This window comes from Fulmarus glacialis, unplaced genomic scaffold (genome assembly GCF_000690835.1).
Source record: "Fulmarus glacialis isolate BGI_N327 unplaced genomic scaffold, ASM69083v1 scaffold17876, whole genome shotgun sequence".
NCBI lineage: Eukaryota > Metazoa > Chordata > Aves > Procellariiformes > Procellariidae > Fulmarus > Fulmarus glacialis.
Window position 1 is genome coordinate 1228 of NW_009218948.1, and position 16057 is coordinate 17284.

General features: G+C 46.7%; 1 protein-coding gene across 1 annotated transcript; it reads left to right on the forward strand.

The window, feature by feature from the left end:
• The first annotated feature begins 3280 nt into the window (after positions 1-3280).
• Positions 3281-15659, forward strand: ZER1 (zyg-11 related, cell cycle regulator). Its single transcript, XM_009580204.1, has 15 exons — positions 3281-3532; positions 4382-4532; positions 4835-5271; positions 6863-7039; positions 8167-8281; positions 8811-8957; positions 9226-9399; positions 10129-10344; positions 11038-11079; positions 11426-11545; positions 12010-12125; positions 12256-12444; positions 13424-13521; positions 13921-14023; positions 15099-15659. Exons 1-15 carry the CDS (start codon positions 3375-3377, stop codon positions 15154-15156), a joined length of 2301 nt encoding a protein of 766 aa, XP_009578499.1. The 5' UTR covers positions 3281-3374; the 3' UTR covers positions 15157-15659.
• The last annotated feature ends 398 nt before the right edge of the window (positions 15660-16057 follow it).

Genomic DNA, 16057 nt, shown 5'->3' on the forward strand with positions numbered 1-16057 from the left:
CTGAGGATAATGATTAGGCAAATGTTAATGATTTGTCAGCATCTCTAGTTCATTTATTTTTATCAACACACTGAGCTTATAACTAGAGACAATATTGATCAGTGCAGCTATTGACACTCTCGCTTCCATCTCCCCCTGCGCACATGTCATGTCTTGAGTGAGGAGGGAGATTCCAGCTTGTATCATGTGCTGTACAAAAGGTCACAGCAGCAGCTCTGGGTGCTACTCAAATATCCATAATAAATCATGAGGATGAATGCTTTTCTTTGGTGTTATTTTACTGGGATGGTTTAACCACTTTCCTCTATATTAACCTTCTGTATGCGATTTTGTTGGTGGGTCACGGGGAGCTCAGAAGTTAAAGGGCAGCTGATTTCTCCAGGGCTAGGATCACTAGGATCAACCGGCTGCATTGTGCTGGTCTCAGCAGAGGGGGAATAGAGGATTGTCAGAGCCACAGGAAGGCAGTCCTTGCCCTTTCGTGTTCTAAGCTGCTTGGACAAGTCCCAAGCACTGGCCGTTTCCAGCTGCACGTGATAATAGATTGTCAATGGGAATTTGTTTTCGAGTTCCCTGGCCATTGGTAGTAAACAGTGGAAGAACACTGGTGCAGGGACCTCCTGTCTGGTGGCACAGGGGAACTGGTAGGGACAGCAGAACACGTTTCCCTGCTGGTTCAGATCTTCCTGTTGATCTTGCCTTTCTGGAAAGATCCTCTCAAGCAAGCTTCAGGTGAAATCTGCGAGAGGGACTTGTTCTGGAGGGGAAGCGGATTCGCCTCCAAAGCAGACACAGTGCAGAGCGCAGGACAACTTCCTCCCGCTGCATTCCCTTAGCCGGGACCTCACGGCTGTGCACAGGCAATACTCTGCTGCGCTCAGTAGCCCATTTCATCCTTGACTTCTCCTGACTTAACTGCAAAGGAGAGGGCTGTGGATTATGGATTCCTTTCTTTTTCAAAATTGAAGACCCACCATCTTACTCATTTTCGTTGTTTGTACCACATGTATCTCAAAGGTCTCTGAGCTATTGTGGCACCCCTGAGGAGTCACAGTTTTGTGTTATTATGACCCCAGCTCAGGACTCAGTGACCCAGAAGAGCAGGTTACACCCTTTAAACTATCTCTGATCAGGGTGTTAAGTACAATTTTTGTGATTGCTGAGTTTCTGGGTTTGTTTTGTTCCTCAGCATCTGCTTTTGCTTGGAGACCTTTTGCCTCTTGAGCCAAAACCAGCAGAGAACCTGCCTGAGATCCCCGCTGGAAAGGCTGTTGAAAGTTGTAGATCAGAACACAGTGGGTCAGGAGGAGTTTGGGATTGGAACGTGATCCTGCCAGTTGCCTGCAGATACAGTTCCCAAAGGTGCTTATAAGAAGGAGAAACTATTGATTAAATTCAAGTAAAGCCAAAAGACAAGTCAGGTTCATCATCTGTGCCTGCTTCTGCCTGTAAAGTTTTGTCCACTTTCACTAGAATGAGATTTGGCCCAGGGAGATGAGGCCTGGGCCGAGCGTACTGCAGGAGTGATCTGGCACGGCCGTTCCTCCACTGCTGAGCGAGGAGCAGTTCTGCTGATCTCCGCTTGCTTTTTGAGAGGCTCCTTTCTGTGTTGGGTTAATTCCTTGGCCAACTCTTTGTCCCTGGCGCTGAAGCACGCCCTCAGAAAAAGAATTAATGAAACACAGAAGGAAGGAAGAAAAGAGCTTTGATTTCCAACTTGTGCTGCCTTCATGTTTGCATGGAAATCCATTCTGCAGCACAGGGCGGGATCAGAACGCCGGGAACCCGGGCTGCTAGGCAGGCTTGGTCACAGCTGTGCTCCTGTCACCCGTAGAGACCATTTGGTGCCTGAATTTGAAAGGTTACCTCATCCACAGCCTTAACTGATCCTTCCTACAGGTATCATGGCCCAGGCAGCGGCTGAACAGAGCATCTGAAGGGGGAGGAGGGAAGGTGCCTGATCCACCCCGGGTGCCTTTGGGGATAGTGATTAAAGTGAGGAAACAGAGTTAAACTTTTCTGTCTTGCACTGATACTGCAGGAATGAAGGAAAGAGAGAGCACCGGAGGCTTTAGAGAAGCAGAGAGCTGGAGCCACAGACAAGTGTCCTGATGTTCGCAGCTGCAGGATAAAGATCAGAAATGGAATATAGTTCAGGACGTTTTGCAACAGCTTCCCCAGCAATGGCTGCTCAGCTGTGGCGCAGAGGAGAATAACTGACTCCACAGCACTGGTATTCTCACTGCCAGCAGGGACATACTTCTTGATAAGACACAGATTTTACATCAGAAATAAACATTTCAACACAATTTTTGCGTGCCCATGGAAATATATAGAAGGGTTCGCATTAGGGTTGCTTCTAACGCGATTTGACCCTTTGAAATGGCGTTGTTGGTCTTCAGTCACTTCTGCTAAACACCTCCAAGGCTCCAGCAAGCCCTCCTTCAGTGCCAGTGAGCCAGTCTTAATACTAGAGCCATGAGATTTTTCAAATAAGAAAATAGACAGGAATAGCTTCCCCTAATTATTTGTCTCACCTATCCTTTATCCTGTACTAAAAATGAAGCAGGGCAGAAGTGTCTTGCCTTTTTCCAGGTCAGTCACTCATACTTTTTTGTGACAGCTTTGAAATGGTTTGGGTGAGCAAGTCCCAGGGAGCTACAGGTCCGGCATATGCATAAACCTCGTTTTACACTGCACTGAAAGGGAAGCCAAACCAGTCTGCATGTTTCCCTCTGGCTTCTGATCCACTTCACGGTCTAGTTCAAGGACTTGCGTGAAGCTTCTGGCTTGGCGCTACATAAAAACATTTAGCTTGAACATGAAATTTCACTTGGAATGATGGCAAACGGAATTATAGGCGCGAGATATGGGGCCACCAGATCCCACTGGGACTATACAAAGGGTCATCCTGACAGTAAACTTTCTTGTGGTTTATCCAGCCCACTTTGAAGGAAACCACGCAGTGTGGTTTCTGCCACTTCTCTTTCAGAGGGCCTTTGTCAGCCAGATAACCCTGGCAATGAGGAAACATTTTCTTGCCGTGTAGCCTCATTTCCAAACATGTTTCATGTTAACTCATTCCTGCAGTGTCCCCTGGGGGTGGGGATACCAAGGAATTAAGGGCATACTGCCAGAGGCCAAAATGCTGCAGGTTCATTTGAGGTCAGCAAGCGATGAGCTGTAAATGCAAATATCAACATCCTGCTGGTACAACAGCTTTGCGGGACGCTTGCCAATGTGCCTTTCTCAATACATCTTTTTCCCCCCTTCTGCTTATAGCTGTCCTGATGTCCCTGTAAACTCATCCTGGAACTTCATTTGAGGAAAGGATCTACTGAATCAAAAGCTTCCTTCCCATAACTTCCCTCAAGATGGCATCCGATAGCCCCGAGTCACTAATGACCTTGTGCACAGATTATTGCCTTCGCAACTTGGAGGGGACTCTCTGCTACCTACTGGACAACGAAACTCTCCGGCTCCATCCTGACATCTTCTTGCCAAGCGAGATTTGTGACAAACTTGTCAATGAGTACGTTTCAGGCCTGTGGAGAAGCTGTTGCCTGGTTTGGGAAGGAGCCGGGAGCCCAGGGAAGGGGGAGTATGGGAAGGGATAAAAGGGGAAGAAAAAATGGGGAAGAATTCATAGGGCTGTTTTTTTCCAATTGATCCTCATATTGGAAATAAGGATTTGCATTAACTTCGGAAGGAGGTGTCCCCAGGGGTTATTGTACTGCTCTATATCATCCTAGTTTCTGTGGAAATCACCATTTCCACATAGGTAAACCCAGAATGAAACAAACAGTCACTGCTTCTTCCAAGAACATCAGTAAGCAACAAAGGAGCCTTCCCATTTCCCACCACTGAAGCATTACAGCTCTCTCAAACCAGAAAAATAAGAGTGCAAAGTGCTAACAGATGTTAAATTTTAAGGCTGCTGCTCCCATAGCTTTACAAAGCAACCTGTTTCCAGGGATTTATAATTTGGCTATCACTGTCTCTCTTGGCTGAACTCTGCCCACAAAGTCTGGCAGAGAACTTTGGCCAGCTAATTTTCTGAAAATGAAAAATCAAATTACTAGCTTTAAACAGCTAGGGGGAAAAAAAAATCCTGGAGTCTGTGCTTGCCAGAATCCAGTTTGCTCACACACACATATGACCTTGCACAAATCTTTGCCTGAGATTTTTGTAAGGATTATTAGTTCTGTGCAAGAAGAGGTAATAGGCCAGCTCCAATTACCCCAAAGGCTATTCTGGATGATCAGGAGGGAGTCTGCATGTGCTTACACGCTTGGTCACATTTTCTCATAACCAGTGAAGGTGCTAGAACTGTAGCTGAGCCTTTGTGTCGTGCTGTGCTAACACCATTGCCCCAATATAGGTACGTGGAGTTGGTGAAGACGGACAGCATCTTTGAACCCCATGAAAGCTTCTTCACCCTGTTCTCAGATCCCCGGAGTACCAGGCTAGCTCGGATCCACTTGCGGGAACAGATTGTGCAGGACCAGGACCTGGAAGCCATCAGGAAGCAGGTGGTATTGCACTGATAGCTTCCAGCTGCCACTTCACATAGCAGCATTGCTGCATGGGCACCAGCTAGAATCCCAAGCACCCGGAGATTCCCAAGACCCCATCCTTCACCATCCAAATTTTCTTTGGGAGAAACTCAGCTTCTCCCTTCTCAGCTCCCAAAGCCACTGTAGGGAATGGGATGGGGACACTGGTCAAGTTTGGTGATATGTGGTCGCAGGCTCTCCCAGTGGGAGGTGGTGTAGCAAATAGGGTGGGCACTCTACCTGTGAAATATTTCTAACTTTGATTTCCCATCTTCCAGGATCTTGTTGAGCTCTACTTGACTAACTGTGAGAAGCTGACAGCCAAGAGTCTGCAAACCTTGGTGAGCTTCAGCCACACACTTATCTCCCTGAGCCTCTTCGGCTGCTGTAATATCTTCTATGAGGAGGAGAACCCTGGAGGCTGTGAAGATGACTGTTTGGTGAACCCCACTCGCCAGGTCTTGGTCAAGGACTTTACTTTTGAAGGCTTTAGCCGCTTGCGCTTCCTGAACCTGGGCCGCTTGATCGAAGGGGTAAATGTGGAGACGTTGCTTCGGCCTTTGGCCTCCCTTGCAGCTCTTGATCTCTCTGGGATCCAGCTGAATGATGTGGGATTTCTGACCCAGTGGAAGGACAGTCTGGTTTCCTTAGTGCTTTACAACATGGACCTTTCAGAGGAGCACATCCAAGTGATCGCACAGCTTCGCAAGCTCAGGTCAGCAGATCTGTTCTTCCTTGTTTACCCTTTTCCCACTGATAGGGAAAGGTCTTTTAGGAACGGTCTACTTGCCTGCTAATGGAGAGCCACCCACTGCTGGTTTCAAGTTATAAACCTTCCCATGCACAGGCTCTCTCATTGACTCACTATTCATGTCTGACACGTCTAAAGCCAGCCTGCATTTTGCTTGCAAAAGGACACCACTTAGCAGAAACTCCCTCTTGGAAAAACAAAAAACAACACACACCCCCCAAAAAAACCCCACACACCACAACCGCACACACCAAAAAAAGAAAAAAAAACAAACCAAAACAAAACCAACCCTGCCCCCCAGCCAAACAAAAAAGAACAGCTGACTACCTGAGAAATGCCAAAAAAATTACTACAGATGTGTACATATACAGCGATAATCACACTGTGAAACTCAGTCCTCCAAACCACTTGTCAAACAGGAATGTCCAAAGTTTAAGCGCGGCTCTGAGGTAAAACTAGGAAAAACTCTGAGCTCAGACTGTCGCTGGCTGTGCTCTGTGGAAGCACACTGTGTATGGATGGTGCGACCAAGGGAAAAAGCAGTGTAAATAAATAGGCACTCCTGACCTAGCCATGTTGACAGTGAAACGACTTCCTGAAACAGAGTTGAGACAATTGCTATTCAAGCTGCACGGTGGTATCAGGAAAGGGATCCAAGACTTTCCAAGCCAAAGAGGAGGGCCTTACTATTCACGCAAAGGATTCTTTGCAATGGCTGTAGTATCATCTCTACTGACTGCAGACACTAGGGGGTACCACGTTAACATATGACCTAGGAGCCTCGGGGAACGTCCTGGATAAAATTTTCTTAATCCAAGTACTTAAACTCCCAGTGATTTGCAATGAAACTCGGTCTACAACGGGTGGAAGACACTTCTGTGAGTGGGATGTTGGCTCCTCTCTTAGGCAGTTTAGAAAAGGCTCTCCCAAGGGTCTTAGCTACTGCTCAGCAGGCACAAGCAGCCCCTGTCCTGTAAGGGACCCCACCTGCACATGGTGGCTGCTCAGTTTGTCCCACCACTCCCTTAGCATCAGGGTTTCCCCAAAGCTTAAGCATTTAAATACCTGAAGATAAATGAAATCAGGGCAGTGTAATAGCCTGGGGTGGAAAAAATAGAAGACCGGGGAAGCAGACAAAAACTTGTGTAACTTAATTTGCGGGATGAGGCACCACAGGTTTCTGTGGATGCGAAGATTCTCTAGTGCATCTTAATCACCAGGCAGAAATGCTCAGGTGGCTGCTGTGATGGAGCTTGGGAAAAGCAATTCCTGAGCCTGGAGCAATTTCCTTTGTGATGTGTGGCCAAATGATTAATTGTGCTCCATTCTAAGTAGACCTCTACCAGATATCTGTGTGCTTTGGTTAGACACAGGGCCAGATCCTGCTGCCAGATCCTACAGAACCACATTCCTGTATCTTGTGAAGGAAATAATAATAATAATAATAATAAATAAATAATAATAATCAGACTTGGCTTGTCATCTTCCTCTGGTAGAGAGGCAGAAGCCCCACCTAATGCTTTCCAGGCTCTGAGCTCCTCTCTGTCATTTGCAGGCACTTGGATATCTCCCGAGACCATCTGTCCAGTTATTACAAATTCAAGCTGACCCGGCGGGTTCTAAACCTGTTTGTGGAAAACTTGGTGAACCTCACTTCGCTCGATATCTCAGGGCACACCATGCTGGAGAACTGCACTATCCCAAGCATGGAGGAGAAGATGGGCCAGACAAGGTAAGGGAACAGCAATTACTGAGGTCTGCTTGGATGGATAGATCAGTCAAAGATGAATTAAGAACAGTTCCCTCTCCTAAGCTTCCAAATTCTGTAGGTCTAATTAATCTAAAAAGCAGGATTTAGCTGTGCTAGTTTCTCCTGATGCTGAAGACTGGTATGGGAATCAGCTCTGATTCTTGTATGTGACACATGTAAGGACTGTTAAGAGTAATAAAGAATTCATCCTATCTGCCTCCCATACATACCTGAAGAAGTATTTCAGCAGTTCTTTTCCACACACATTCTCCTAGGGATCTCTTGCAGTGGTTTATATTTCTTCTGAAAGGACTCCGAAGCCTTTTACACATTTTCTACACAAAACGTTCCTACCCTCACTGAAATCCAGGCTCTTCCAAGACAGAACATTTCTACACTGAATCAATACATCAATGTTCATAGGAGGGCTGTGTGTTTTAGGAACGTAGAATCTAAAGGCATATTTTCAGATTTGACCTGGATGCTGAGTGGATCAACCTTTGAAAATCCTGGTGCACCTCAGTAGGGGCATACCTAGAGGTCTGGTTTTCCAGATCAGCAAAGAACTCTGCCCTTCTGTTCCCCGAGTGCTTACTGAACAAAAGCAAACAAGTGGGAGAGTACTGTCTCCTTTCCACCCACGCTGGTGAAAAAAAAAATACTGGCTCTTGGTCAGTAAGGAACATGGCAGCAGAACTAGTGTTCTTGAGTGATCACAGAAGCAGACTAACGTATCTATCAGATGACACACTGTCCAGTTTGCAGGTAGTTTGAATCAGTGAAATCCACAAAGGAAATGTTCATCCCAGCTGTGAATTTCCAGGACAAATTCTACCTGGGAAAGCTGCATTCTGTCTGCGTGAATTTTTACTGCTGTTTCTGTTGCGCACATTTAGCCCTTCACTCAGGATCACCGGGGATGAATGTCTAATGTTATATTTAGGAGAAGCTGACTGCCATACAACTGAAGCGTAGCTATTACTCTAGTCATGGAGCACTACAGTCAGAGTGAATGGAGAGCTGATAGCTGTCTCTGTGGCAGGAGACACCTGAACAAACACAGCAGCAACATGAGTGATCTTTTGTTTTTGTTTTTTTTTTTAAATCAGCATTGAGCCAGCAAAGAGCAGCATTGCTCCCTTCCGGGGTCTGAAACGACCACTCCAGTTCTTGGGCCTTTTTGAAACATCTCTCTGCCGCCTGACGCATATTCCAGCCTACAAGGTAACGAGGCTACAAGAATATTGGCAGCAGGTGCTTGGTGGAAGTTAAAAGAATGTGAAAATCATTGGCTGCCAGTAGAGTGGAGTTCTTAGGGTCTCAGGTGTGACAACTGAGCTCTGACCTTTCAATAGCTACTTGATAATGCAGGAAAACTGCCAGAAGGCAAGACCTGTACCCCACATGGTTTTCACAAGGGTTAAAAAACATGCCTCTTAAAGAAGGGCATGGAAAAATCCTCCTGCCTGAATGACCAGGATGTCTGTGTCTACAAGAAAAGGGTTTAAGGCAATAAGACAATAGGAATCTTACTTGTGAATACCATCCTCCTGCCCCAGAGGTGCCATTTCTTGTCCATCTGGGCTGAGAAGTGACTCAACCTCTTTGCTCTCATCCTGGGCCTAATCCTACTAGCAGGGCTGAGGGAAGTTGTACCCTTCGACCTTCCAGGTCTACTCTCAGAGTTCCCTTCTCATGTTGGTTTTCCTCCTTCATCATTTCTCCTCTCACTCTTTTTGTTCCTCCATGCCAGGTGAGTGGAGACAAGAACGAAGAGCAAGTCCTGAATGCTATTGAGGCTTACACAGAACACCGGCCAGAAATCACTTCCCGGGCCATCAACCTCCTTTTTGACATTGCCCGTATTGAACGCTGCAGCCAGCTGCTGCGAGCCCTTCAGGTAAGTCCCATTTACCTCACACTTACAAGGGAAATTTTGCAGTCCCAGCCTTTTCTTCACCCTGGGACACCATATCAGGCCATTCTGGAGAAAGTCCCAGTAGTGCAATGGAACTGGGTACCTTTATTTCATAAGCATGTTCCTGCAGTGCCGGGGCCATGCATTCCTTCCAGGCTTGTGAGGGTCTTTGCCCCACACAGCCATAACAGTCACTCCAAGATTCAACAGCAAGTCAGTGGCACTGAAGCTTCATGTTGCTTCTCTGCAGCTGGTGATCACAGCCCTCAAGTGCCACAAGGATGACAAAAACATCCAGGTGACAGGCAGCGCAGCGCTGTTCTACCTGACCAACTCCGAGTACCGTATGGAGCAGAGTGTAAAGCTGCGGCGCCAGGTCATCCAGGTGGTGCTGAATGGCATGGAGTCCTACCAGGAAGTCACAGTAAGAGCGGCCCAGCCTCCTTCAGCTCCCAATGTCCTCCTTCAGCTCCCAATGTCCTCCTTCAGCTCCCAATGTCCTCCTTCCCTGTATTGTCTTTAGCCTGGTGTTAGCATCTGGGTCTTCTAAGCCTCCAGGATGTAGCCAGGGCAGACACCAGAGAAGCTATTGCCCAGATCTGCTCCTTGCCTTCACTCAGTGATGAGGATTACATGCAGGGTGCTCCTTATCCACACGATGTTCTCCAGAACAAGGGGAAGAAAGTAATTATAGCAAGGCTCCTTTTTATCTGATGATAGTGGTCAAAGGGTGTGTACAACACGCAGCACAGATGTCCAGCACTGACTGCGGGCGTTGGGGGTTTTGAGTCAACAGAAAGAAACATTATCCCAATACACTATGTTGGAAGCCAGCTGACATTATACACTGATGCCGCTGGGTTGCAGAATGGTGACTGCTGCATAGAGAGCTTACAGGCAGTGAGGAACTGGCTTGGAAGGTGATGGGCGTTGAGTGATTGTGTGGCCGTGAGACACTAGAGTGACAGCGAGAGAGAAGAGGGTACTGACAGAGCACAGCTAAAGCACAGTGCTAGACAGGAGGGTAACAGAAATTTTAGTGGTCGTAGTCAAGCAAGAAGATGCTTTCAGTACCGAGCAGCAAGGAGACATGAGGTGATGGGGTCCATGTTTCATAGCCACTTGGCCCAGCGTTTGCTTCCTTTTGACCCAGGTACAGCGAAACTGCTGCCTGACACTGTGTAACTTCAGCATTCCTGAGGAGCTGGAGTTCCAGTACCGCCGAGTCAACGAGCTGCTGCTGAACATCCTCAACCAGAGCCGGCAGGATGAATCTATCCAGCGCATCGCTGTACACCTCTGTAATGCTCTGGTCTGCCAGGTGGACAACGATCATAAAGAAGCTGTGGGCAAGATGGGGTTTGTCATGGTTGGTATGGTCCCAAGGTGTCTACTTATCCTTAACCCAGGCTAGCACAATTCCCTTGCAGCAGTCCACCAAACGTATCCAGCCAGTGATCCAACCTTACAGTATCACAGGAGGGAACTAGTGTCCTAGCATTGCTAACCTTTCCTGGAGCCTACCCCTCCAGGTGACATCTTCTACTTGCTTACCAGCACTGGAAGTCATGATCTCAGAGATAGGCTGTCTGTGAGAGCAGGGAAGCAGGGTAACCTTATACCTTACCTCTTCACCGCATCATATGATTTCCAGAACCGGTACTACCTTGTGACTAGCTCCTTCTGCATCTCCCTGAGTTTGTATCAGCTTCCCAACTCATGTCAACCCATATCCCTCACCTTTTCAAAGAACGGCAGAGGCCACTGTTTTGGTGCAGTTATACCACATTCCAAACTTTGTCATACAGATCAAAACTGACTTGACTGCAAACTCGACAGCTCGGGGACTGTGATAGGGTTCAGCTCTGTGAATACTTGCAACATTGAACATAACCCAGTCCCACTGGTTTAGAAAAAGAAGTACCAAGTAGGTTCTCTACAAAGGATCAAAACTGCATAAGCCTGCAAATCGGCTGTAGCCAGCCCTGCAGTGCTACAGCAGCTAGTTTTAGCTCTGTGATTCTTGAACTGTTTCTCACTTTTCCCCTTCCTCTGCCCACAGACAATGCTAAAGTTGATTCAGAAGAAGTTGGCTGATAAAACGGTGAGTGTTTCCCCCAAAAATGCATACATAAAGTATTTTCTCTTCAATCTGATTTAGGCATGGAGATCAGTCCAGAGTGCCAGCTCAGCTTCTCTAACACACACAAGACATCTCAGCTGATGCTGCAGAATTTCCCATCCCAGGGTGAGGGCAGGGGAATGCTACAGGGAGGCAAAAATATTAAACACAAAGCCCACTTGCTGACAAGTTGAAAATGAATAACAAGGTTTTCTTATGTCTGGAGCCATCTAGGGTGATACCAGAGAGGAAACACAAGTGGTTGGTTTGCACTGGGCTCTCACATTAGCAAAGCTCTACTTCTGTCCCTTTCTCTCCGGCTCTATAGTGTGATCAGGTGATGGAGTTCTCCTGGAGTGCCCTCTGGAACATCACTGATGAGACCCCTGATAACTGTGAGATGTTCCTTAACTACAGCGGCATGAAACTGTTCTTGGAGTGCTTGAAAGTAAGTATGTCTGCTTTCCTCTAGAGGAATGCTGACATTAGCAGTGGAGATGTAGGTGCCTGGGCAGGATCCCTGGCTAGGCTAATCTATAAGCAGTACTTCCTATGTTGCATAAAGAGAAAAGAAAAAGCTTGCATATTTTCTTCTTTCTCACATCCATCCACCCAACCAACCAGTAGAAGAACAGAGAAACTTACACTCAACACATCTTCCTCTTTTCCCATCTTGTACACAGTCCCCCTTAAGTAGAGCAGCAGTGAATCATGGGCCCTGGCCTCAATTCTCTCATTTCACATGTATCTTGAACACTGGAGATCCCATTTGGCATCTGCTAAAGAGCCATCGCTGACTGCCCAAAAATACTCAACCCTTCTAGGTGTGCTGTACAATCTTTCTCCAGGGTTGCCTGTTCTCAGCATCTCCACAGCCCTCCTTTTGTATAATCCTGTCCTTTGCTTGCTTAGGAGTTCCCAGAGAAACAGGAGCTGCATCGCAACATGCTGGGCCTCCTGGGCAACGTAGCAGAGGTGAAGGAGCTCCGCCCGCAGCTCATGACCTCCCAGTTCATCAGTGTGTTCAGGTGAGTGCCTGGCTAACGAACAGCTGGGCTGGGCAGGGTGAATGCTCTGGAGCTCTGCTCCTGAATCACCCGGCGACTTTTAAACCTCTGGTGCATCGGCATCTCTAAACGATCTCTTCTCTCTTGGCAGCAACCTGCTGGAGAGCAAAGCAGATGGGATTGAGGTATCCTACAATGCCTGTGGTGTGCTCTCCCATATCATGTTTGATGGTCCAGAGGCTTGGGGTATATGTGAGCCCCACCGAGAGGAAGTTGTGAAGAGGATGTGGGCAGCCATCCAGAGCTGGGATATCAACTCCAGGAGAAATATCAATTACAGGTGAGGAATAGAAAAGTTTGGCCCACTCGCCTGGGAGCCAGGATTGCCACAGGAAGCAAGCAGCAACAGGGAGAAGGGAAGAGGTATAGCCCAGTATGGAGGCTCTGTTTAGAGTGAAGGAGAAACATCCTCAGGGACATACTTAGTGGGGGTTTTACATCTTCCTTTGAAACATGTCACACAGGCTGCTGAAATTGGACACCTTGCCTGGCAATTCCTATGGGAGAAGTGTGGGAGCCCAACAGAATTTCTCCTGCATGTGTCTGGTGAAATTGCGTAGTTCAGGAAACCCTTGATCTGACTATCTGGGACTGCCTAAGCATTTTCCTCCGAGACTACTGTCCTTTGCACCTCTTTAAGTCTGTTTCCTTCTGAAAGTCACGTGGATTGCTGTAGCATTCACTCTCCTCTGGGGGATATTTAGACACAGCTCCCAGAAATCCCTTCAAGGGTTAATACAACTGGTGGAATCCTCCAAAGCCCTTCCTGTAAGAGGGTATCAGGTACTCCGTATTCCCTTAGTGCTTGGCAGGGATCCAGAACGACTGGCATTCCAGTGCCTGTTCTACAGTATAGACACATTATTGTTGTCAGAAGAAACACAGCAACCATTGCACGTGAGCAGCCAGCTTTGGCTGGGTATAATTTTGCTTTGGCCCATCTACAGAAAGATCAGTGCTGCTGGGTTTCAGCTGTCGTGAGGAAATGACTGACAGAGGATGGAAATCAGTTCTTGGACTCAGCTGCATTCGTTGCAGCTATTTATCTGGGCAGCATGTTTATGCTAACGTGGTAGGGCCTGTAAGCCTGCCAGTATTGCCGTGTGACACAGACTCAGTCTTTGATGCCAGAATCTTTGACATGCCAATGGATTTACTGCTATGGTATCTATGAGCACCGTTTGTATTGCTTTGAGTGGCAAAGGTGCTGAAAGAAGCAGCTCTTGGATTTTTAACAACTTTGCAATATTTCTGTGCAGGTCATTTGAACCAATCCTTCGACTTCTTCCACAAGGGATCTCCCCAGTCAGCCAGCACTGGGCTACCTGGGCACTGTATAACCTGGTCTCTGTCTACCGTAAGTTCCCTTTTCAAAATCACGTCCATTGCACTGTAAAAGTTGAGGATCTGAGCTTGTTAGCAGAAAAAGTCTTCCCAGTTTAGCTATGTAAGTAGAGAGAACCTTCTTTGAATGATGCAGGAATGTCCAGGCAGCACAGCCAAACAAGAAACAATGAGACTTGGTGTGTAGGAAATTCCTGCAATGTTTTGATCCTTCTGGTCATGCTCTTATGTTCTCAGCCGTTTTGGGTCTGTTGTTTTCACAACCAGGGCACCCCTAGCAGGCTGGCTCCATGAAAAAGAAAAGTTTTGTGGCTTTGCAGGCCACAGGCTTCTCCTTCCCCTCCTGCCACCCTTTATACCACTCTTGTGAAGGCTCACAAGGACCTGTTTTATTCTTTTCTCTTCTCCGCAGCTGACAAGTACTGCCCACTGCTGATCAAAGAAGGTGGGATTCCCCTTCTGAAGGACATGATTAAAATGGCCTCAGCACGGCAAGAGACCAAGGAAATGGCCCGGTAGGAAACCAATGCACTATCATCAAACATTCAATTTAGCTTTAGTTTAGTTTTTATTCTTCTACATCAAGTAAGGCTACCAAAGAAGGGCCTGTACTGATGTGTACGAGGGGTAAGAAGCGAACACAGGAGAAGAGCAGGAAAAGAGGATGAAAACAGAAGACTAGAGAGGTGTTTATGGGTGGGCAATACACACAGACCATTCAGGGTTGATGGATGGCGGGCAAATTGGTTATAGAAGTGGCTTGTTGGACAGGGGAGCCACATGGCTAATTGCATCTCTTATGCCGATAGTCTCCAGTCATCACTATTCTCCATACTTGTGTGGGCTCCCTGTCCAGAATCATACTGGCCTGTCACTAAAATTGCTGACTGCACAGTTAAAATGAGAGGATTTTTCAAAAGAGAGTCTATGACCTTTCTGAGCTTCCCCAACTTACTTTGTTACGTGACCTTCCTTTGGAGTCATTCTTTCAGTTTTAAAAGCCAGCTGCAGTTTCTAATCATTGGCAAACTGAGCGTTATGATTTCATACCTGCAGGATGAATGTAAGAGAGATGTAGAGAGCGGCTGGGAACATGTTCCTTGTGGGTGGGCAGCAGGCATTCCCCACAGCTAAAGGGTTGCTAAACGCTGGAGGTGACTGAAGCCTGCAGAAGACTCTCACGGGCAGATTGTGTATGGTGATGGGACGGTGCAGGAATGGTAAATGAAAAAAATAGGAAAAGCAGGGACAGATGACAGCAGAGGGAATGACAAACATCTGTATGCACATGTTTCCTGATGTGATTCAAAGTTTATCTGACAGTTTGGTTATGGGGGTCACATATGGATCTGGCTGTATACTACCATGACTTGAAATTCCGTGGGAATGAACTGTGAGCTCTAAGGAGTGGAGTATACTGGTTTTGACACAAATACCAGCTGATGCATATCTCAGAAGAGACTGCCTGCTGCACATAGTCTACGTTTACACAGAGATCGAGCTGTTGGACAGTTCTCATGTCTGTCCCGCAACTGTCGTGCAACAAGCTTTAAACTAAACCCTTTCTCCTTGTCCTTGTTTTATCCATAGGAAAGTTATAGAGCACTGCAGTAACTTTAAGGAGGAGAACATGGACACTTCCAGATAGAGGCAATCATCTAATGCCTCTTGCCAGCACTGTATCCAGCTTCTCTCTAATTCACTGTATATAGGGAGGACTCTTTCTTACCAACTCGCCTGTTGGAAGGAAACTTTATGTGTGTGTGTGAGACCCTCAGTAGATGAATGTGAACAGGGGAGGGGGGAGGGACTTTTTGCACAACAAAATGCTTTCCTTAAATTAGTGGACTTTTTTGTTATGAAGTTTCAGGTTGAAGTTCTGTGTGTATGATTTCTGTATAAAAAGAAAACAAAAAACAAAGACAACTACATTATGTATCTTTTAACCTTTTTATTTTAGACCACACAGAGAGCCTCAAATGATCATGAGCTTGAAGACCTAGTTGTGTGATTGCTAGTGTGACATTTTTATTTCCCACTTTTTAGAAAATTCCCTTTTGCTGTATTGCATGAGGTCCTGTAATGTCTGCAAGAACACCGGTCCTGAATTGGCATTGGCTGCTCAATGGGATTACAGGCAGTGATGAGTTATTTATGTGGTTGGAGAGGCTGGGGGACACCATACCAGAGAGACCAAAAGAACCGACCTTTTTAGTGATATTTGTAAATGGAGGAAATGGGGAAGAAAGATCTTTCAAGTCAATTCACTCCCTTGAGGGTTTTTTATAGAAGACTCACATCAATGGAAGCATTGCTAACTGTATGTGGGTCGTTTGGAAGTAAGACATTCCCATTAAAGTCAAGAGGTCTGTTTTGTCCCCTTTGGCAGTACAGTAGGATCTGCCAGCCCACCCAGCCTCGTAAGGTCAGGGATGACCAGTAAAACCAGTTACACATCCTTGGCAACACAGAGCTTTTCTCTTTAAGGGAGCCTGTGCAGCAAGGAACAAGGTTTGTTCACAAAGGGCTACACATTTTCATTCCAGTCC